This window comes from Lepisma saccharinum, chromosome 28, assembly GCF_977018435.1.
Source record: "Lepisma saccharinum chromosome 28, izLepSacc3.1, whole genome shotgun sequence".
Lineage (NCBI taxonomy): Eukaryota > Metazoa > Arthropoda > Insecta > Zygentoma > Lepismatidae > Lepisma > Lepisma saccharinum.
The window spans coordinates 29,045,909-29,070,880 of record NC_139256.1 but is presented as its reverse complement, the minus strand read 5'-3'; the positions used below and the strand labels follow the sequence as shown (position 1 = coordinate 29,070,880).

Here is a 24,972-nt window from a genome sequence, read left to right as displayed (position 1 = left end):
CTACTCCAGTGTCCAGTTGAGACGGTCCAAGCACCACTTGAGACACTGAGCTTTATTCACTTTGGTGATATGCTGCTTATGTGCTGCTGCTCTTCCGGAATATCCGAGTTGGTGGGCCTCTGTTCGCAATGTTCCAATATAAACTGACGCCCCTGTTGCTGCCGTAAAGTCCTGTCTGATGGTAGCCATCGGCTGTGTACTGTTTTTAACAATTTCACGTTTTAGGGTTCTCCGATTTCTGTTAGTCAGTTTTTTTGGATGCCCGGAACGTTCACCATTGTCACAATGTCCATGCACCTTCCACTTACGAAGCACAAATGCTATTGTTGATTTGGGCCTGTTTAACTTTGTGGCTATGGCCCTGCTAGACAGCCCACTGAGGTGGCAGCCCACAATTATGCCCTTATCAAAGTCTGATAACTTTGCACTACCCGCCATCACTTTCACAAGTGGTTCTCTTGCTCAAGGAACAACATGAAGGCCACACGAATCAAATTAGATACTAAATGATTCAAATTAGATACTACATTAACCACCATCATAGGTGCCCAATTACTTTTTGGTAGATAGTGTATCATGGGTGCCCGGAAAGGGGAGGGGCATCTGCCTGGAAAATGAATGTCCACCTAAAAATTATATATTTTGCAGATAATTTCATTTCAGTCACAGTAATTTATGTTAGTTATTATAAGGCCATTGAAGGAGCATGAAAATTTCAAAGAAACAGTTTTTTTAGGAGACATCACTATTATGGTGAATAATATGCCTCCTTTCCCCCCCCCCCCTTTTCGTGGAAAAAATCCTCTGGACATCCATAGAAAATATAAGTATATTATTTAGGTTGTGAATGGGCAGACATTTTTTTATCAGGTACACCATTTCCTCCCCCTCTGCCTAATGGGAATTACATTCAATCCTGTCAGATGATGGGTAAAGTACTTTCATTTTATTGTATACAATAAATGTGTCTGTAGACAAGCTTTCGATGGATACTCTGTTAAACAATTCCCATGAAAACTTCTACTTAATTATTTCATGTTTGTTCTCAGGAAATTACATTCCTGCATCTCTGATCTCTGTCTGAGTATACCCGACCAGGCCCATAGCTAGAACTTTATTTTGAGGGACTCATCCCTCTTCGGCAGCTGCCATCTGAAGTAGGGTGACCATACATCCCGTTTTGAGGAGGACAGTCCCGTTTCAGAGGAGTGTCCCAGTCATACCGTCGACATTTTTAAAATCCTTAATATGTCCCATTTTATAAAAGTCCAGATGTTAGCTTGAAAACCAAAACTAAATTTGAGAGACCTTTCTTGCTGAAAAAAATGTTGATGGAATTTTGAAAAGCCGTCGAGAATGTTCGAGCACACAGTTGTATTGTTTTAAGGTTGTTCAGTTATTTGTAGAGCAATAGATATGGCCAAGAAGCGTATATGTAGTTTCAATACGGAACTGCAACCAGAATTTTAATTCTTGAATCTTGACGCAAGCTCAAGAGACAAATCTTGCCTTGTGTGTCAAATATATAGGGAGTTTTATGAACAATTGGTAAAGAATAAAGTTGTTCTCAAGATGAAGATTGGTTCTTCTGGCACTCCTCAACTTCAACGTAGGATTAATTGATTGAATTGATGTTTTAAGCCCACTTTATGCACAGAAAGGCTAATCGGGACTGGACCTACATTCAACGTAGGACTAGCATCAAAAGTTTGACAAGGGACCAGAAACACTACATTAGACATACCTAGATTATAATTATTAACACCTCTTGACAACAGGAGATCATATTTCATTTATTACATTTCATGGATCATTTACGTGATCCATACTTTAATAAATAAGAATAATAACAAAATGTTAATAATGGCAATAATTTTATAATTAGGCCTAAATGGGTTTTCACGGGGGGTAGGTTAAACTAATCTCCTTAGGATGTCCTGTTTTTGGGTCAAAATATTATGGTCAACCTGAAGGCGGGAAAGTTCGGGGGTAGGGGATAGAAGCCCTGAATATGAATTTCTCAATATATTTTTACAACTTATTGCACAAGGTGTTTAATCCTGTTAAGGAAGTAAAATTAATAACCACTATTCTCTACTTAAATTAAAGGTTTTGTCAACCTAATCTGAAGGCGGGAAAGTTCGGGGGGAGGGGATAGAATCCCTGAATATGAATTTCTCAATATATTTTTACAATTTATTGTACAAGGTGTTTAATCCTGTTAAGGAAGTAAAATTAATAACCACTATTCTCTACTTAAATTAGAGGTTTTGTAGAATTTCGGGGGGGGGGGCACATCAGCATCCTGAGTCCCCTGGCCACATGCCAGTCTCAGAAGTTATGTCACATTTTTTGACATTTCTCACGTTAACTGGTAAAGAAATGAACATAGATGGTGTGCATTTAATCTGTAGTGGTAATTGTAATGGGATATTTACTAAATTCCTAAAAAAAAAGTTTGCAAATGTGTGACAAATAGATAACATTTGTTTTGTGTATTTTATTATTTTCAAACGAAATGCTTTTTCTGAGGCCGAAATTTCATGCTTTCCAATTTAACTGTCCCTCACAAGTAAATTCATTCATAAAACCTGCAACAAAAAAGAGAAAAGCCATCTGACACAACAAAAGTTACATGCAACGCTTTAAAGTAAATTTGGCAACACAGAAACCGGAAGTCGATGTTGAACGATACGTCCCTTATCCAATGTTCCTTGTTCCATTGTCGGACGGATTTCAACATGGCGCTCAATGTAGTGGTGAAGGTTCATCCGGTTGTTTTATTTCAAGTTGTAGATGCCTATGAGCGAAGAAATGCTGATGCCCATCGGGTTATCGGAACATTATTAGGTGTGTATGATTTTGAAATTAAGTGGAAGATTTTTCATGCTTATCATTCAGCGTAAAATAAATGTCATTCTTAGGAAGTGTCAACGTGTTTCTCTTGTGGCATATGTTAACCTGTATAAACCAATCATTAATTCACGAAAATCTCGTATAAAACCTAGTTATTTTAGATCCCGTTGAGATGAACATTGTGTAATCTTTCCAGGGGTTGCGACTGTGTAGAACTTTTAAATGTTTATCCAAAAATAAAAATCCGCACTACATACACTAGTAGGTACTCGATTATGAATGAGATTGTACTAGATAAAATGAAAATGTATGCTTAACATCGTATCAGAATGGACAAATGCTGAGAATATGTACTTGGCACCACAACATAAAGTTTTTAATGAAAAATGTGCATATTTTTCATTAAGCAGAAGGGTTTTTAATTCGCCTTGCACTGTTGTAGGAGCCATGGTGGTCTAGTCGGTATGGTGCATGACCGCCATACAGGAGACCTGGGTTCGAATCCAAAGGTGGGTCGAACTTTTTCCGGCCTTGTCCCCAAATAAAGCACACAGCCTCAAATCAATGCGTACCAGTGGACAAGCATGGGGGTAAAAGCGACCAGAGCATGTTGCTGATCACATCACCTCGAGAATATGTGGGGCCCTACCTCCACATCCCCTAAATGCACGTTCATGGCACAATGCTACATACACAGGGAACTTAACCTTGCACTGTTGCATAGAATATATCATGTAACTAGCTTCTTGTATAGTAGGCTACAAAACAAGTAAGAGGCAAATTGTTGATTTTTGTTTTCATATTTTTTGCATATGCTGCTTCAAGGAAGGATTCCTGGCTCGGGTACCCTTTTCTACACCCTCAATTTTTCGCACATTTCGAATATTCTCGTTACAAAAATTAGTTCTTCATAATAAACGATGTTTCTAAATAGCGCGGAAAGTAATTTTTTAGATCTACGTGCTACGAAACTTACGTTTTTTATGAAATTAAAATTCCTTGTGTAACGTCAAAAAGGTTTTTCACAACTTTATGATGGCGAATGATGCATTCATGTCACAGGCGGATGATCGATTTATGTCACAGGCGCACGTCTGATTTTTTTCTTTTTCTTCTTATGATTGACTTGTGCAATAGGAACATTTGCGATTGCGATATGTTCTCTGTGCGATATATTGGTAGATTGGACATTTCAGACATTCAATTTCATTTATGCGACTTCAGAAATTGGAAATAATAATATTTTTTTCGCAACTGCATGCCGTAAAGGGGAGGGTTGTTTTTTCTAAATGACTTGTGGGATGGGATAATTTGCGACTTCTAGTTTTTATGATGGGAAGGGAGTGGAGGTTGGTATTCTGTGGAAAAGGCCAACAAGGACTTTCAACGTAGGTGTTACTTCATTTTTGGACTTACAAATTGAAATTCGACCCACAATTCAATACCTGGCCTTGGTAAAAAGAGGTAAGTTACCTTCTTTGGTTAATTTTAGCCTTCATTACAGGGAGATGGTCTGCTGCCCCACGAACCATTGGCGCTAGCCCCACGAACCATTGGCGCTAGGCCCACGAACCATTGGCGCTAGCCCCACGAACCATTGGCGCTAGCCCCACGAACCATTGGCGCTAGCCCCACATACCATTGGCGCTAGCCCCACGAACCATTGGCGCGTGGATAGGTTAGTTCAGTTAGGTTGAGATCGATAGTTAAAATTTGGTGTCGTCTTAGTATAACGATCTAGAAATTGGAAATAATTGCGAACCATTTCAAACGACAAAATTTCAACTTTAAACGGCTGTACAGTCGTAAATACTTCTTTCCGCGCTCCAATTTTTTTTATTCACAAATAGGATCAAATAATGTTCATAATGAAAAAAAAAATAATCAAAATTCGAGGGTGTAGAATAGGGTACCCGACCCGGATTCCTCAGCTTCATTCAAATGTTTGAACATTGTATTGCATAAAACAAAATGAATGTGCGGTTGTACAGTTTTCTGGCCAGTTGTACTAAAAACACTGTATGGTTCTGTATTATTTCCACATATAAAATATTTTGGTAAATATGTGATATCGCCTGAACGGATTTCTTCAAATTAACGGGAGAAACTACTTACTGAAATCAATTTCTGTAGCATTATCGAAGTTCTTCGAGGTATTTTCTTTCGCGGAAACTAAAAACTTCACCATAGAATGCTGCAGAACAAGAAATAATCACTTTTATGTAAGGAACTTTCATTTTCTGTAAAGTGACAACATTATGCCATTGTTTCCATTATGTACCTGCAGATGGCGCAAGCATCAAAAGTCACGTGGTCATGAGTAAAGTATCCACATATTCTCCAGATCCAAATCTTTACAATGAACATCACTATTTTGTTTATTATCTACTTCCATTGTAACAAAAGCTAACACTTTATGATCAATTTTCAATGCTAAATGATAGAGGCTTCATTTGTTGGAAGTTTGATTGGAAACTAACATATAGGGCATTGGCTACAACTGGCTGCTAGTGATGTCACCACTTAATATGTCAGTTATTTTTATGAATACAAATGTAATTCATGTGGTCTGGTTTTGTAAAGTAAATGTCTAAATATGTAGTTTCTTTTCAAATGCAAAAATCCACTGCAACCAAGTGTTTATACATTATCCCGGGGTCGGTCGCGCTCGCTGTAGTCACGTTGCTGGTCATGGTTTTTCAGGCATATTTCACCATATTTTAATTTTCTAATCTGTTTATTATAATCCTTCTTATTCATTACATTTTTGTTTCAAAATGTTTATTTGTTTTCAAACAGCATAGTATACATCGTTGAAGCCAACAAGTCTCAGCGTTAAGAAAAGGTGCATGTTCCTCTGATGTAGGCTAGTTCCATGTGATATGATACAAAATCACTGCAACATTTTTCAAATTTTCTGTTAACACGACAACAACATGTAGATACGAAAACTCACTATAAACGGGATAGACCTATTGACTAAATAATGCACAAATGTAAATAAAAAAATATATAATGTAATCGGTTGTGTGTGAGCTCTACTCTCACAGTACTATTTCCACAACAATGGTCTCTCTAATAATGCTGTTTACGTCATCTCGTGAAAATGTGATCAGGTTGCTCGTGAAACTCTAAAAGTCAGCTAGAGGGCACCACAGGCCAATATTTTAAATACTGTTAAAATGGAACTTCATTAAAATTTAAAGTGAGTGTGGCACTCACCAGAGACCAATCGCGGGTTTGGATGTTAATGAACCATTCATCATCTTTAAGGAACATTTGTAATTTTAAATTATAATTTCACAGGTGTCAACACTAGTTTGTATTCAAGACAAACATGTACAAATTGCTCGTTACTGTGAAGTATGTGAATATAGGAGACAGAAAAATTGTTCTGCAAGTAAGAAGCTATAAATACACATTATACCTGTTCAATATGCATATATGCAGGAATGTAGCAAATTTATATCATGTATATTATAACTGGAGGATGTAAAACTAGCCAGCAATCAGAAATTTGGCTTCGAATTGCACCCACTAATTCTAAAACTTTTATTGCCATTGTTACAGACTAATGCGGCTCTGCCGTTGGACCCACAGTCAGTATGATCCTCTGTGGGACATGTGTTTTGTCATCCATATATGTCTGTGATTGTCCCTTCACCCATCTCATCTTATCACCATTCATTCCCATCATCGCAATTAGCCAAAAGTGGCAGAAATGTGATGTTTAGTGCTAGGATTTTTATGACTTAGCATATATATATTTTTTTTTTGGTAAGAGTGATGTGTTCCCGAAATATATAGAAATTCATATTGTGAAGAAACTAATTGAATTAAGGTGCTTTTTAAGGGCATATTTTGGCATATTTGGCTATTTCTACGTGATAAATCATATTTTAATGGATTTTGGGTCATATTAAGCATATGTTTGCTTCTTCAAGAAATATACAGCCATGTTCACTCGAGGGTTTTTTTGTTGTTTTTTTTTTAGACTACAGCAAAATCTTTTTAATTTTTAATTGAAAATTTACAGAAAGTATTCATTGTGCATTTCAACTCATCAGGGCCCATAAAGTGAACTAGTATGTATATGAAAATATTCCAGCATAAGTTAAATATTGATGTTTGAAACAGTCTTAGTTATAAGGGCATATTTTTCAAATTATAGTGCTTATTTTGTAAAATTTTAGGTCATAAGAGCATATTTTATTTTGCATATTTTGGTGATTTTTAGGACATAAAAATCGCTGATGTTAAATAAACTAAGTCAATCAGTCTAATACTCTAGTCTTCACATTTTCCCCCCAAATGAAGCTTATATTGTTTTTGAATTGCTGAAATATGAAAATCTCACATTGCTTATGGTTCAATAAAACTTAACTACTCTGCTAAACATAATTACCATATAGATAATATGTGCTGCATAATTAGTATTGCTTAATCAACTATCATTTCTGCACTGAAGAGTAATGTACATGTAATAATGTGTTGGTTCATTTTACAGGAACAATTGATAAAGGAAGCATAGAAGTAACAAATTGTTTTTGTGTACCCCACAAGGAATATGAGGATAAGGTAAGTAAGTTTACATTTCTTCAGTTGTAGCATAATGGTCACTCGATTTCAAATTTTGAGGGAATCTGTACCTATTTGGTTCATCCGGAGAGTCTTTTCACTGTTGCACACATTGCCAATAACGCTAAATTGTTTAGGTGACCTGTTTCAGATGGTGGCTTGATGTGAAAGTGACTTCTAGCAGAACAAACAGGCAATTTCAATGCAAAAGGTCATATGTCACCTTTGCTGGTGACGGAAATGCCAGTTCGCCAAAATCAAAAGTGTAAATTGTGGGGAATGATTACAAATTTAAGAATAAATGGAAAACACACAGTGCAACAGCTTAGCAAATAGATCACCTTTCTAGGTTAATCCTAATGTTAATGAATGATGAACTGATGAGAGAATATATAAGAGATAATACACATCCGCACCTTATCCAGAATGTGAATTTCGGATCCCTAGCTTACTACCATGCTACTCTAACCATTCTACCATTCGTGCAAGAGAAAGTCTGAAGTGTGGGAATTTTTTACATGTGAATTTTATGTGTAATGTCCATTTCTACTTATCCAATATCTACTTTAATTTTACATTACTACCCACAATAGTTGCACAAAAATTATAAATTGCTGGCCACTTGATTAATACAATTTGCATTTTTCTCTGCATAACTTACCCTTACAATGGCTTACTCAACAATGTTGTAACTCCTGAAAAAGGCACGTGGCATTTGTTGTAACGTTTAGTGGATGAGACCTTTGTATGCTGTCCATCTATGGATGGGAGATTTTCAGACCTATGCTTGTCAAATACACGTTGATAAAAGGAAGGTAGAAGAAAAATTTATTTTTGTGGAAGGTTAAAGTGAGGTTTGTGTTTGGGGGGAAAGCCCAGGCTCTTTTGGGAAGTGAAATATTTTTTGTCTTCTCTCCAATAAGATAGTTAGAAGAAGAAACATTTGAAATTTAACCAAATACAGTATATTAATTTGGCAAGACCGTATGATCCAACCAAGTCTAACTGTAGAAATTTTCAGCCAAAAATGCAGGCTTGATCAGGACCCGAACCCGGGTCTCTGGCGTACCATGCCATTGCTCTACCACTGAGCTATCGATCCAGCCTGGCCTCGCCTGATTTTTCGCTGTCACTGTTATCTGCGTTTTTCACTGTTTAGATTTTTTATTGTATAGAGGAAGGAAAAGAAAGCTGCCTGGAAAGTAAAACAGAATTCTGTCAACCTGTTTGCTTTGTTAGTGTGCTTTGCAGAACAATCTGTCTGAGTGAAATTCTTGTACAATTAACAATTTTCTGTAGATTAGAATATCCTGTAACCAGGGCTCGAAAAATCCCGGTCGCCATGGCGACTAAAAATTTCAGCCTGGCGACTGTGATCTTTTGCTGTAATATAGCAGTTTTTTAAGTTTTAGTGTACGAAACTTTCAAGATTCTAAGTTGAAATTGCAGTACAGCGTAAGTTAGCAAATATTTTTTTTTTATCAACATTGTGAACATTCTATAGAATCACTAACAATTTCTTACTCCTTGTCCCCCAACCCCCCATTTCCAGCTTTCTCACATAATTTAGCGGTGTTTTGAATACAGTAATGCTCAGCTTATAGACTGATTGATTTGCTTTATTGTACTTTGCTTTTTGTGGCACTTTTGGCTTATTTGCAAAGATGGTGATGAATGATGAAATTGATGAATGGACACATACAAACATCCAAGCCCAGTCCAGGATTCGAAACCGGGATCCCTGGCGTCGTAGCGCAATGTGCTAGCCACTCCGCCATAGGGGCTGGCTCATCTTCTTATGGTATCCACAATTACTAGTAGGTGGTTTCCTGGTGCCCAATTTTCAGACTTGGCACCTAGCTCTGAAGAATTTTTTTTCAGCACTGCCTGTAACATTTGTGACTTGTGTTTGTAGATTTACTTGTAAAAACACTAATTTGCTGACCAAGGCAGTTTATTAAGATATAAAAACACTTAACATGTAACATTTCAATCCTGTATCAGGGTCTTCCTCAGAGGAAAAACTAAACTAAGATGAGATACACACACAGAAAGATTATATACACATAGCAGGGTGACTAGTCACACAAAAACAAATCATGTTGACAGTCCTTATCTTGGACAATTTCTCCAAAGGAATTAAATACATGTCGCCTCTTGACAGTTGACTAATGGGTCTACCACACTGACATGTTATTGACAGGTGTATTTAATTCCTTGAAAACTTGGAATTATACTTGAATTTTATTATGGTCCTAGAGTGGTCACCCTGAAACAGCTCTCATTTGATTGTTTTTTGTATATATCGTTGTATTTGAAAAGCCATACCTTTAACTTCAAATTGATTTCTTAAAAGCTTTTAACAAACCTAGAGTACTTGTATTGCACTAAAATTCATGTATGTCATATGTATTTAAATGAAGATAGAAAACAAAATATCTACAGTTGTTTTGGAGAAATGATTATAAATTTAGTCATGTGGCATACAGGCACTTTGTCTTGATTGGAACAGCCAGTGTTTAAAGATTAAAAATGTTTTAGTAGTTCCACTATGAATGGGACTTCACAGGCAAACATCCATTTTTTAGTTTCTGGCCACCAATAAGGTTCCTTCTGAGCGTCTGAAGTATTTTGCATTGTTATTGCATTTTTAGTTAAGTTGCATTTCTATCCCTGTATTTATCACAACAATGAAGATGAAAGTACAGGGTGTTCATAAAGTCCCGATACCATTACAAAAAAAAAACATAGCTTGGTAAATACATGCAATAGAACAGTGCTGTTGATTGCAAAAAGAGCTACAACCCTCCACGTTTATATGCCATACACCTCAATGTGCACACCCCTCTAGTTGCTCTCAGAACATCAAGGTGGTAATCCACTTTAGCTCATACTCGCCCCAGCATATCACCAGTAACAGGATACTCTCCGTTATTCTTCGAAGAGTAGCAACATCTGGAACAGGAGTGGGGTAAACATAATCTTTGACAAACTCCCAGAAGAAGAAATCCAAGGGTGTGGTATCAGGAGAGCATGATGGCCAGGGAATAGGTCCATCATGGCCTATCCACCTGCCAGGGAAATGCCTATCCAGAAGATGCCGAATATCCTTGTACCAATGAGGGGCTGCCCCATCTTGTTGAAAAATTATTACAAACAAACCACCATTTTGCAATCAACAGCATTGTTCTATTGCATGTAGTTTCCGAGCTATGTTTTTTTGTAATGGTACCAGGACTTTATGAACACCCTGTAAATATGGTCATTTTATGGTGTAAATTCAACTGTGTCCACACAGTTTGAGCGTAAGGTTATGACTACTGACACAAACACTTTTTGAAAAGTGCATCAAGAAAGTTGAAGCTTGCATTCAAAAATAAATGTTTTCATTCAGGGCCGTGCAGGCTACGCGACGCACACTGGTTAGTCTCTCCTGGGGGAAGTGTAACAACCTTTCCGCTGAGATTTCGGCCAGTGAATGCAATTGGTGGCCACCCACCATCACGATGGTGTTGGGGACCTAGGAATGAGTAGTATATACCAGTCGTGGAAACCTACAAAGACCGGGGGTTCATAATGATGACCATGCGTCACCGCGTAACTGTTGTGCCATGGGTTATTATTACATTCAGGGAGACTAATGGATTGGCCCAAGTTCCAATTGTGTAAATGCCTATAAGCATATACTGAGGCACAGGCTTACTGTGCCTTTGCACCTCTGGTTCATTTATTGAATGCAGGAAATTTACCAATTCCGTTGTACTTGCTGATAATGTTTTTAGTTGATTATGATAGCAATATTAAGTGATTCTGATTTGTGATTGTTTAAAATAGAAACAATGTAATTTCTGGCATTCCGATATAAATACTATAAAACTTGTTTTTTTTTTATCATAAATAACTTTGGGGATTTTGATATTACATCATTTATAATGCAGGAGATAGGTTCAGATGTGAAACATTGAAATATTTGTAAGAACCTGTACAACTCTTATATGAAAATCTACTTTGTCATATTACTAAGTGAGAAGCTAAACTCAAGAGTGTGTATAGAGTAGGGAAAACTAAATTCTTCACTATTAAGGCTAAATACTCATTTTAAAGGCGTGAGCAAAATTCTTGTCTGGAGAAAAATGTGTTTTCAGTACTGTTGCCACTGTAATTTAGCAAAATGCTTCTTTCTTATTTAGGTAGAGGCCGAACTAAATTTTGCAATGGATCTGTATGATTTGAACAGGCGAGTTAACACCCAGGAGATTATTGTTGGATGGTGGGCTACAGGGAACGAGGTCACCAGCCATTCGTCCGTTATTCATGAGTATTATGCACGCGAATGTAATAATCCAGTGCATGTCACCGTGGATACTACATTGCAAGGAGACAGGATGGGGATAAAAGCTTATGTGTGGTAGGTGGTTTGTAAAGAAATAAATAGAGAAAAAAGTGAAGCTATCCCCTGTGCATTGCATCATGTCATTCTTGATCTCAGTCTTACTGGAAATGATATGACCAGTATCGTGGTCTGGCCACGTGTACTCCCCAGGTACCAATTCGTTACAGGATGAGTGAAACCCAGAGTCACTGTATGCAGGGACATTGCCCTTCCTAGTGTTACTTATCCACCAAGAGCATTGAATTCTCATGACTTTTTATTTCACACTAAATTACTAGGGCTGAGCCGATGCCGATACTATCACCGATTCCCACCGATTCCGATACTTGAAAATCGTAATAATTAAAATTTCTTCAGAACATTGATGTGTAAATTTTCTTCTCCAATTATATGCATCAATTTACCAAGAAATTTACCTTAGAATATTCAAGAATTACATCAGAATATTAAAATATATAGACAAAATATAGTTTTTCGTGCAAAATAAAAAGAAACATTGAATTTTGCATAACTTCTAGGGTAATTAAGACTCTGGGAAAGACCTCTGAAATACCAAGATGCCGGGAAAGTATCGGCTGGTATCAGTAGATGAATTCCAGCTGATACTTTCCGATACCGATACATCGACATCGGTTCAGCCCATTACTAGACATATTTGTGGTGAATAAGAGCTCAAGATTTAAGTACAAAAACTGTACATTTTGTGATCAAAAGCAGTAGATAAAATGGCATTTTGGTGTTAAAATGCTGAATAAAACTCCAAATTTGATTTGAAAACTACTTTTTACACAAAATAAAACTTTTCCTTTCTAATTGCACATTTTATGTAGTTACCAATGTGTTAAGTTTATACCTGTGTAAAGAGTCCATTTCTGTTTCTCAATTTTTTTTCAGTAGAAATAATCAATTGTCTGTGATTTTGCATTACTGGTAAGATAATCCAGACTTCTGAAATTGTCATGTCAGTAAATTAACTCTAAATGTCATATTTAAGAGTTTATTTTCCAGTTTATTTCGTGACAAAATATGGTAGGAAAATGTATGTCATACCTTTCAAAACCTTGAGGAATGAACATTACAGCATGCTATTTCATATTTTGTGTTTCTAACTAAATATGCATGTCTCTATAAACTACCCTATAGGGATAAATTTGCGAGTCTTGTAATGTTCGTGGTTTAGCTTTCGAACTTATTTACTTTATAGCAATGGTGCAGGTCTAGAACACATGATTTTTTTTTTATTGATTTTTTTAAAATTTATTTTACTTTGCTTTTTGTGCCACTTTTGGCTAATTTGTGAAGATGTGATGAGTGATAACATGATGAAATTGATGAATGGACACTCGCAAACAACAAACATCCTTGCCCAGGCCAGGATTCGAACCTGGGACCCCTGGTGTCGTAGCACTCTGCCACAGGAGCCGGGTTAAACTTGTTGACAACATAACTTGACACTGACAGCTCGTGAATGAATTTCTGCGTTGCGAAATAAACATAGCACTCAACATGTATGATTTCACACATTCGTGCCTACAGTTATTGTGTGGTCTTTAGTGGAAGCCCTGTTCAATAACAGATGTCATATTTTTTTGTGCAGTCCAGAGAAAATTGCAGTTATGAAATCATCAAAAGACAATCTAAAATTCCATTACTTTATATTTCTTTCTGTAGACAAGTTCATGGTAAAAAAAAAAAAAAGGCAATACACAATGCAACATTGGTTTTTCAGGATAGGGTGCAAGCTTCAGCATGTTTTTCAGTAATACACTCTAACAGTGGTAATAGATTCCTGTCTAACACAGATGATTTTATGTCAAACACAAATCTATGTGTGTAGGGAGGCTTTTGTATACATGTGAAGAGACAAAAAATTATCTTTAATTTGGAAGTTGAAACATCTTGTTTACCCTTCACTTGCCTTGTCCAGTAGAACAGTGTGTACTTTTGGGTTGGCTGTGTTGTACAGCCATATTGAACATTGGTTCAGTTCTGTAGTTTTTAGTCCATGGCATGACATACAGTTAAATATCAAGACCAAGCTAACAACTATAGCTTGAAGGTCAGGTATATCTTTGATATGAAAAATTATTAAAAATTGACATTGAATACAATGAGTAGATACTAAAAATGTAACTACAACCACTTATTTATAGTGAATAAAAGATCAAGAATTTGGTACTAAGATTGAGCACATTTCGATATCAAAAGTGGTATATAAAGTGGCATTTAGGTGTTAAAATGGTGGATATAACCCTAAATTTGATTTTAAAAACTACACTTATTACACAAAATAAAGATTTTTCCTCTAATGGTACATCTATGCAGTTATCAAGAATTAAGTTTATTCCTGTGTAAATCTATTTTTGTTTCTCAAATATTTATGGCAGAATTACCGTTAATCAATTTCCCATGATTTTCGTAACTCACAGGATAAATCAGACTTCAGAAAGTGTCACGTCGTTAAATAAACTCCAAATTTCATGTGTAATGGTTTAGTTTGGATTTTGAAGTTCAGTTTGCATAATTTCATGACAAATATGGTAGGGAAATGCTTTTGTACCTTTCAAAAACATGAAAAGTGAACATTTTTATCATTAATATTGTAAATGTTACTAGTGCACAACCTTACATGGCTTGTTATTACACTAGGCTTGTAAGTTTCTTTGCTATCCACTTTATCCACAGCTCATTTGGATTGGATAATAAAGTGAGATTTAAACTACTATGTGCATCCTCCAGGTATTTAACGCAGGATGTGTTGAGGACAGGGCAATGATGTTACCTTTACGCTATCAGAGAGACTCGTGTAATGTGGTATTGTGTATGCATATCTTGGATCTTGGTAATGTAAACTTGAAAAAGTACAAGAATGAAACATCGCCACAAAAATAAAGAAAAACACTTTGATAGTAACATTTACTATATTATTTTGTAATATCCAACATTTTAAGAACATCGGTAATTATGCTAATTAATGTATTTTTTTCTTTTTTGTCACAGTGTTCCATTTGGAGTACCTGGAGGCAAAGCAGGCTGCATGTTTACACCAGTATCGGTGGAAATTACCAGTTATGAACCGGAAATTGTTGGATGTAAGCACATTAAATATTTTTAAAGTATTACTATAACTTCCTTTCACGATATGACATGCCATTTCCTCTGTATAACTGAAAAATGTGTGGAACAACAAAAACAAGAGAAAAATTAAGTTACAGTCTGTTGCAATATTTATAGCCGTGGAAATTTTGGCATATTTTTCTATGACTCATGGTTAAGAGAGGGACAAAATTTTTGTGTTGATTTGAACATCATCTGTATCTGGGACATATGAGGGTCATTAAGAAAGTAACATCCGTTTGGGTATAAAAGAAACACCAGAACATTGTGAGAGTTTTTATTATATACAACTGAAAGAGAGAGAACTCTAAGCTATTTTTCTATATAGGCACCGTTTCTGTTGAGACACTTATCATATCGGCGAACAAGGTTTACAATTACTGCATGGCTGAATGCACAGGTGGCAGATTTCTTTGACATGGGTATTGTAAACCTTGTTCGCTGATATAAGTGTCTCAACAGAAACAATGCTTATGTAGGAAAATAGCTTACAGTTGTCTCTTGCAGTTGTATATAATAAAAACTCTCACAATGTCCTGGTGTTTCTTTTATACCCAAATGTAAGTTACTTTCCGAATGAGCCTCGTATATTGTAATAAGACATATTTAAATCTTCACATGTAACAAGAAATTTAACATGACAGGTTGAGCATGCACGAACCACCTCTTTCTTGTATTGAAGTGATAAGTTACTTTCCAGTGGTATTAAATACCATGAATGTACTATGAAAACCCTCAATAACTCATTTTATTTTAAGAAATACCACCCTATTCTACCTGCTAATTTAACTCTGTAAAAATGTAGGTTCATATTTGAGGATCCTGTACCTACACGCAGGGCCATGAAATTAGACGGGTGGCAGAAGTTCGCGCTGTTGCCACACCGGAGCACAACCCTGTGTGTTCGGAGGTTTAAGAGAATGAAATATGTCATTGTAGAGTTGGTTTTTGTAATCCACATAATACGAACTGACAGTATTTGCTCGAAAGGTCAGGGATGACACAAAAGTGCTCTGGAGAGAGCTTGAACTAGGCAACGCAGCTCGGCTGACGTTGCCACTCAGTGTTGCTTTGCTTTTCCCATATGTGGCACCAGTGCAATCCTGCCTAGCTGTCTTATTTTCTTGGCCATGGATTTAGTCATGCCTGTCAACTTCACAAATTCACAGTCATTGCTTACATTCTATGTGAAATTTACAATTTATTATTCACCCCAAAAAAAGTAACAAGAGACATTGTTTTATGTGAATAACGTAAAATTTGTGCAAGTTATTGAAACTCGGGAGAGGCATGTTGTCCATGAGAAAATGAAGAAATCGTATACACTAGACTTTCCAGCCTGGATAAAGCGAAGACCTAAACACTACAGAAATGGTTCTCAAACTTCGTGAAACCATGTCCAGGTATTTTTTTATTTTAAAGTCATTGCCAGGATCCCAAGAATTTTCCTCGTAAATACCTTTCCAGTATTTAAGATTTTATACATGAATTAACATGTACCCATGAAATTAAATATTGATAAATAAATTCTAGCATAATCAAAAAGAGTAATACTCGTAATAGTTTGATTACGTGTATGATTGTTGACAATATAAAAATATGGATCACAAAGTGGTAACTTTGTCTCCTTGTAATTAAGTGATCCTGGGTTTGATACCCGGTGGATGCACATAGTGATGCGGATCCCACTTTGAACCATAGGTCCAATCCTGATTAATCTATTTGTCCATAAAGTGGACTTATAAAACAAAAACTCAGAACAGAAATATGAAATTGGGATTATGTTAGTTGTCATCGACTTTCAGCAGATGATTACAGCTCAGTATAATTAATACGAGTACCCCGTACCAGATCGGTCACAGCCCGGTGGTTGAGAAACACTGCACCGGAATACTTGATTACATTGACTGATCTATTTTGGACTAACATGCCTCTATGTGCTGAATTTTTCAAATAAACTTCCTAAATGGCCAAACCACGGCCTCTTTACATGATGTTGAAGGCAAATTACAGCCTATAACCACCAAAAAACTTGATAAAACGAAAAGAACATTGGGTCTTAAAACGTACATATCGATACTTTATTATATCAACAAATTAGAGCTTCAAATATGTTGTAAGGTCTCCGGTTGGACTCTCTTCTAGAGTTTAAATATAGCTCGTTGTAGTGAAGCATTTACTGCGCATACATGAACAACAAACTGAGGTGATATGATGCATGGTATTGAGAAAACAGCCCAGTCCGAGAGACACGCAAGCGACATGTGCAGCTTGCTGTCTCTCTTTGGTTCAAAAGGTTGCATTGATTACTGAGGATTTGCTTTCAAGCAACACGTGCCGCTTCCAGCTTGTCACATGCCGCGTGTCTGTTCGGTGTGAAATCTTCCTTAGATTCTTCAATGACCATTTGGAATTTTATATCAGATCGGTAGAATATCTGTTATTGGCATAGGTAAATTTTATACTGGTACTTTATCGATATCAGCCAATATTTCATAATTTGAAATCATATAAATTTCATTGAAAATGAAAATTATAATTTTCTTGGAATCTTTTGTGAAGTGCTGTATAAAGTAATGTAATACACATGAACGAGCCAGTGCTGTGATAAGAGGTGTATGAAAACTAAACTGGTAGCAGAATAACAATTTGGTACGAAGTCCAGCAGTCAGATGGACTTTCTAGTAGGATATGTTCCTTATATGACACAGCACATATCTTTCGTGCATACTTGAGAACTCATTTATCATTCACATTTAAATTACCCTTGTAAGTTCCTCATGTGCACAAATATTCTTAACAGTTAAAAGTTGTTTTTTCAGCCTGTCTCACATTGTGTATGCATTTATTATTCCAGTGCAACTGTGTCACAAAACACAACATGTGCAGAAGAGGCAAGTGGAGCCAATGCTGGACCTATCTCAAATTGCAGAGGCATCGCATAAGCTAACAGGCTTGTTGGAGCAGGTGCTGGGATATGTTGAAGAAGTACTTGCCGGACGAATACCCCCTGACAACTCCGTTGGGAGAGCAATCTTAGATATGGTGAACTCCGTACCAAAAATGACGCCGGAGGAATTTGAAACTATGTTTAATTCTAATATCAAGGTTAGTAATATTATATCTTTCTTTTTGTTTTACTAAGGTTTAAATCAATTCCAATTTAATACCATTGTGTAATATATGCTTACTTTTATTTTTATCAAGATAATGTCTTCCCAATATTGTTGTTGCAGTTTCAGACTGTTGTTATAATAAACACACACATACTAGACATAATTTATTGTAATGAAACACAACAAACTGTAATCAGCACTTCAAAAATACAGTGATATACACAACGATGTTCCGCAGAGGATGTGTGTCTCTGCACCCACACTCAATTGTTTTGTTGTTATGCTGAAAACCAAGAGATGGCACCTTTTTTTTTTTGTGGCTGAAAAAGAATGAATCAGCAAATTCGACTACCATCGGGCATTTTTGTATTACAAGGCATTGAATGTTGCTGGTGGGATGAAACAAGTGAGTGTTGGATACACAAAATGTTGCCAAACGTTCTGTAAAGCAGGGGAGAAAGAGAGTTGATCAGTGCCTTTGCTGGATAAAAGTTGTACAATAGTACACAAAGCATAGAGAATTAGTACACAAAAGTACAATAGTACACAAAGCATAGAGAATTAGTACACAAAATGCCCAAACACTACAAACAAGCTAATATAAACAACTGACAAAAACAGATGTACGCTTGGCAACGTTGTAACGGGAGAGCAATGGTATCCCTACAGGTTTTATTTCGCAACAGGTTGTTGACACTCATCGAGGCACACACCCTTTAAGATGGTTGGGCGACTGATAGAGCTATGTAACAAAAAGCTTCCAGTTGGGCCTGTGATCAGTGTAGTCATATTCCACTATGCTGGAAGGAGAGACAGCCTCTTTTTGTTTGGCCATGAGTTGTTTTGATAGATGCCGCCTGAACAAGTCCATCATCTTCAGAATGTAGTCCAGTGATTCTTCCCAACTTCTAACACAATGGGGATAGGATGTCTTCTTTGGGTAAGACCAGGTCTCCAACTTGTAGGTTCGTATTCTTTCGTATCCATTTGGATCGTTGCTGAAGATTGGTGAGAGACTCAAGTGACCATTAGCTCCAAAAATGTTGATACAACTGTTGTATGTGCTGCCACCTGAATAATTTATTCATTGCATGTAAGTTCAAATCCAGTTCTGAAAAGGTAGGGAGAGCTTCTAGGAAATGTCGAAGGGTTAAAGGGTTCAAATTGTTTAGATCAGTGCAAAGAGCTATGGAAAAAAGTAAAGTGCTCCCCTTTGCTTTGCACCATACCATGAAGGTGATAGGGGGTGTGGAGCTAGGACCCCACACTTTCTTGATCATGGCTGAAGGTGGTGGTGATGTGATCAGTACCACACTCCTGGCTGCCATTACCCCCCAGAGTTCCCTTCGGGTACCCACTATGCGACACTGGGCGGGTGCTGAAGCCACTTGAACAGGTGGAAAAAAAATCTGTTCTCCCCCACCGAGGATCGAACCCGGGTCTATGAAGGGTCTAGAATTCAAGCAAGCGATGAGTGTTAGATATGTGTAAATCCCTTTGTAAGTGAATGAGTCATTTCCTATTATCCTTTTCAAATGGTACTTCAGCAACTTCACTGCAGCTTCCCAGGGACCTCCCATACTTGCTGACCGTGGTGGTATGAAATGCCATTCACCGTTGTCTGAAGCTAAAAAATTCTGAACCTTTCCTTGATGAACTTGAACAATGTGTGTAGCTCCTGTATTACACGTTGTGCATCTACAAACGTTGTTGCATTATTAGAATAAAATTTAGCACATCTTCCTCGGTGAGAGATGAATCGTTTCAGTTCTCCAATAAATGCATCTGCAGTTAAATTACTGAGTTGTTCAGTGTGTACAGCGTTTGTGGACAGGGGAACAAATATGGCGATGTAAGCTTTTTCCAGTCTGCTGCCATGACTGGTTTTGATATAAATTGGACTGCAATAATCTACACTGCTGTGTAAAAGTGGACTACTTGGCTTTTCTCTCGTGGAAGGTCTCCTATCAGCTGTTCAAATGTCTTCTTTTGTTTTTGAAGCAAACAATGCATTGATGCACAATTTTTTCTAGTTATGTCCACTGAGGGGCCAGTACAATTGTCTTTCTGATGTTAGCAGATGTTGAGGTCCAAAGTCTTGTGTGTTCATTTTCAGCTATGAAAGTGGTCAGGTCAGTCTGCAGATTGCATAGAATAATTGGATATTTCTAGTCATACATAGAGGGTGCGGCAACGTAACTTCCTTTTTTGAAATGCGCACCATGCAGCCTGTAGAGGTCGTAGCGGGGCGGGAGTGATCTCATTCAACAGGCGCGAGTCTGAAGTTTCGTTTGCATCCCGGTCAGTTGCCATCATGCGTTGGAACAGTGAGGAGCATGAGTTTGCCGTCGAGGCCTACTTTACGAACGGATGTTCTGTTATTGGAGTGGCCAGCGTGCTCCCCCGATTTGGCCCCTTGTGATTTTTTTTTTTTTTTTTTTTTAATCCTACATTTATGTTATCTGTCCAAGGACCCTCCAAGACCTGAAGGCCAACATCCGTCAAGAAATTGCCAACATTCCCGCTGATATGCTGGTTCGGCATAAAGCCAGAAATCGGCTCCTTCAGTGTATGGACAATGGGGGGCTTCACCTGCCTGATATGATTTTCAAAACTGTGTGAAAACATAACTTTAGATATGTACCTACAGTGTAAAAAAAACATTAAACAATTCTAATTCATCACTTGGGTTTTATTGCGTTCTGAAATAAGGAAGTTATGTTGCCGCACCCTGTATTATGAGATGCTGCAAGCCTGCCCACCCTGATCAATTGGTTTATGCCAAGAAATGTGTTTTGAGTTGAGTAGTCTGCTTGACTTGGTTAGTTCTGTTTTAGTCTTGAGAGCTTACAACTCTTGCCAGAATTCTTGTTGTTGAGTAAGTTTAATTAAGCATAATAGCTCCTTGCAGTTCAGTTGTTGTCAGTGGTCCAAACTGTCGTTCATTCTCTAACTTCATTGAATTTTGCTCGAATCTAATAAAATATGCTGTTACTCTTTTTAATCTTTCCAATGTGGAGTTTCATTCAAGTAACTCAAATGTTCAGGTACTTCTTGAGGTTCAACTGTAATCTCATTGTAATCAGTAGGCTCATTTGTTAACCATGACAGTCTATGCCACCAAGATTTAGCATTTTACATCTGCGATGGTAAGCATCTTGCTGGATTGTCTTTGAGTTCTCATGTGTCTCCATTTATAGCTGCTGGTTAGTTTCTGCTCTCCAGCCACTCTGTTGGCTATGAAGGTTTGCCATTGTGATGAAGCTACTCTCAGCTAAGCTAATTCAATAGTACAATGTGACCACAGAATAATTTACAAGATTCATTTGTGGCAATGGTCAGCTACCAAATTGCATGGCAGTGACAGGGTGTAAGGGGTGATACTTTCTCAAGACACCCAAATATCAACCTCCCTTTCAAGTAGTACGCACTGGACTGCATTTTGCAGACTAACGAGGCTCTGGCATCAGGACACATGGCCAGCATAATCCAATATGGCAGTGGCTCCCAAAGTATGCGTAGCGATGACCTGCTGAGACACCGTGGCTAGCTTACAGGGGTGCTGCAAAATGTTCCAATATTTTCGCTGAAATGACACTTATTCCAAAAGTGTCTTTATTTAGTATTTTTTACACACAAAATATTTCTGAATTTGAAATATGTGTATATTTTTTTAACTTCAGGCAAACAGCCTAACCACATGAACTGAACGTTACAAGTGTTAGGTGTTTTCCTACACCGCGGAAAAATCTTGAAACACTAAGGGTGCCGTGGTGAAACGAAATAGTTTGAAGTAAGTACCGTTTGCAAATATTGCTGCTGTAATGCTGCAGTCGTGACCGTGTGAGTTCTCGCTGACGTCCTTCATCCGTTAGTAAACCACAGGCACGCGTAGGAGCAAGTCATACTTTTTCTTCATAGTTTTCTGAAGGTTTGAAATGTTCAAAGAAAATCAACCGGCCTGCTGGCTGTGAAGTCTGGTCTGTGATTAGTTTTCTCAATGCAAGAAATGTGAAACCAGTAGACATCCACCATGAACTGTGTGAGGTCTATGGAGAGGGTGCAATGAGTGAAGGGATGGTGAGGAAATGGGTCTGGATGTTTAAAGTAGGTCGTGAGACAGTGCACGATGAACCAAGGAGCTGTCAGCCATCTGTTGTGACAGAGGATTTGGTGCGTGCTGTCGAAGCGAAAATTCATGAAAACAGACGCTTCACAATATCATTGCTTTCAATGGAATTTCCACAAATTTCAAGAACATTTCTCTACGAAATAGTGACAGATTGCCTGGAATATTGAAAATTATGCTCAAGGTGGGTGCCGAGGAACCTGACAGGAACACAAAACAAGAGGTCTGCCAGTGCGGTAATGTTTTTGTTGTGATATGCAGAGGAAGGTAACAATTTTTTGAGCCATGTTGTCACTTGTGATGAGACATGGGTGTCCCACATGACTCCTGAATCAAAGCATTAGTCCATGGAATGGAGGCATACAGCATCGCCAGTCAAGAAGAAATTCAAGCAGTCAATTTCAACCTGCAAGTTCATGTGCATTGTGTTCTGGAACAGAAAGGGGCTTTTGCTGGTTGAATTCTTGCCTAGAGGACAGACCATCAACAAAGATGCCTACTGTGATATAGTAATCCGGCTGCAGAGTGCAATTCAAAACAAAGACGCGGATTGCTTAGTGAAGGCATTCTGTTACTTTACGACAATGCTGGTCCGCATACTACCAAACAAACTCAAAATTTGATCAAGTCATTCGGCTGGGAACAATTTGATCATCTGCCCTTCAGCCTTGACTTGGCACCAAGTGACTACCATCTCTTTCTTGATCTGAAGAAATTTCTTGCTGCTCAGCGTCTCGAAGAGGATGATGATGTTGATGCAGCAGTGCATGGATGGCTTTCATCACAGGTGGGAACATTCTATGATGATGGGATACAAAAACTAGTGCCACGCTACGACAAATGCTTGAACAATGGTGGAAACTACGTAGAAAAGTAGCTTAAGGTCTGTAGAATGCAATGAAAATATGAAAAGGTACAAAACTATTTTACTTTATTTTTTACACCCTTGCAGTACTTACTTTTCCAAACATGCCTCGTACTTTAAAGCATAAATTATGAGTGTGTGTGTATCTGTGTGTGTGTGTGATAGTAATAGTTAGTTGTATTTATGATCATGGCCTGGATTTTTATGTTGCATTAACTTACAAAATATGTACATAAATGAGTAAAGTATGTGAATTTCAGGAAGCATTTGTTGCACATTTCCTACTTTCAATCTGTATTTTCTGAAGACAAAAAGAAGCAATTAAAATCTTACAGATTTTTAATGGAAACCAGAAGACTAGAATGTTTGTCTTTGTGACAAAATATTTGTGTATCTGCTGGGGGTCCCAGATTAATTTATTCCATCACATGCAAGTTTCTAAGTTGTGTATTTGATTGAATTAGGTTCTTCTTTTGGCTAATCGCGATGAGTGATGGGATGAAATTGATGAAGGGACACTCACAAAGAACACCCATGCCCAGAATGGATGTGCTAACCACTCTGCCACAGAGTTTGGGCTAAGTCATGTATTCTACAACACTTACAGTTACAAATTTATCTGACTTAAATTGGGGCATAAATATAGAACTTTTATTAACATTGATTGATTGATTGAGTTGGTGTTTTAAGTCCACTTTATGCACAGCAAGGCTAATCTGGACTGGGCCTACAGTTTAAAGTGAGATCCGAACCACTCGGTGACTTCACCGGGTATCGATCTCGCAAAAACTTTTATTAGAACAACTAAATATTTTTAAATGTAAAATCTCTACAAATATGTAGAATTGATTTAAATATTAAAAAAAATTAATTAATAATATGAGTGTATTAATTTAATTATCAATATTTTAATATTCTACAAGACTAAATTTGCTAAAATAAAATATGCAATTACATATTTATGGTGAATAAAAGATGAAGATTTCGGTACAAAAACTGAACATAGTTCGGGATCAAAAGTGTATATAAAATGGCATTTCGGTGTTAAAATTGTGAATCAAGACCTAAATTTGATTTAAAAACTACTTATTACACAAAATTAACATTTCACATTTATGTAGTTATCAGAGTTTGAAGTTTATTCCTGTGAAAAAGAGTTCACTTTTGCTTCTAAAATATTTACACCAGAATTAATCAATTTCCATGATTTGCATAACTCACAGGATAATTCAGACGTTGGAAGTTGTCGCATCGGTAAATAAACCCTAAATTTCGTGTTTGAGTTTATTTCTAATTTTGCAGTTCATATCGCATAGCAAAATGCACCTCACACATTTCAAAAACATGAAAAATTAACATTACAATGTGTTATTTCACATTTCGCATTTACGTCAAAAACGAAATATGCGTGCCCTTAGAAATTACATAAAAATCCAGTCTATGCTCCTGAATTAAAATAAGCTAAGTGGGGAACGTTAATTTCTGACTTTTTGTATTTTTTAGGATCTACTGATGGTGATATGTCTTTCTCAACTGACAAAAACACAACTGCAACTAAACGAGAAACTTACACTTTTGACAACCCTGTGAACTATTTGTCTGTACAACTAAGATCAATAAAATTTCATATAGTTTCAAAATGTGTATCTATTAAACATGTTACCTTCCATGAGTATGCACTAACATAGTGCATATAAGTGCCAAGAATCTGCCCGTAAACATTGAAATAAGGAGTGTATCGAAAAGTAGTTTTCAACGTTCAGGCATTCTGGCGCATGCTCTAGGCCACATCCGCGACCATGCACAATGGCAGTTGCTCAGTTGATGTCTCACAACCCTGGCTGCTGTGTGTTTCCTGTTGTGGTGAGTACTGAATGGGGCATGTCGCGAGTGAAACAGGACGTGGAACGGGACATCG

At 37.2% G+C, this 24,972-nt stretch overlaps 2 protein-coding genes across 2 annotated transcripts; one reads left to right on the top strand and one right to left on the bottom strand.

Moving 5' to 3' along the window:
• LOC145980876 (uncharacterized) lies at positions 1-438 on the bottom strand. The gene has a single exon (XM_083113959.1). It carries the CDS (start codon positions 436-438, stop codon positions 1-3), a length of 438 nt encoding a protein of 145 aa, XP_082970085.1.
• A 2,257-nt stretch (positions 439-2,695) lies between these two features.
• eIF3f1 (eukaryotic translation initiation factor 3 subunit f1) lies at positions 2,696-24,694 on the top strand. Its single transcript, XM_083114127.1, has 6 exons — positions 2,696-2,850; positions 7,364-7,434; positions 11,625-11,842; positions 14,828-14,919; positions 17,802-18,052; positions 24,558-24,694. The coding sequence occupies exons 1-6, from the start codon at positions 2,742-2,744 to the stop codon at positions 24,642-24,644; spliced, it is 828 nt and encodes a 275-aa protein (XP_082970253.1). The 5' UTR covers positions 2,696-2,741; the 3' UTR covers positions 24,645-24,694.
• Positions 24,695-24,972: the final 278 nt, after the last annotated feature.

Coding starts and splice junctions, on each gene's coding strand:
- eIF3f1 (XM_083114127.1), top strand. CDS start 2,742: ATGGCGCTCAATGTAGTGGTGAAGGTTCATCCGGTTGTTTTATTTCAA. Junction 2,851..7,363: donor GGTTATCGGAACATTATTAG/GTGTGTATGATT, acceptor TTCATTTTACAG/GAACAATTGATAAAGGAAGC. Junction 18,053..24,557: donor TGTTTAATTCTAATATCAAG/GTTAGTAATATT, acceptor TGTATTTTTTAG/GATCTACTGATGGTGATATG.
- LOC145980876 (XM_083113959.1), bottom strand. CDS start 438: ATGGCGGGTAGTGCAAAGTTATCAGACTTTGATAAGGGCATAATTGTG.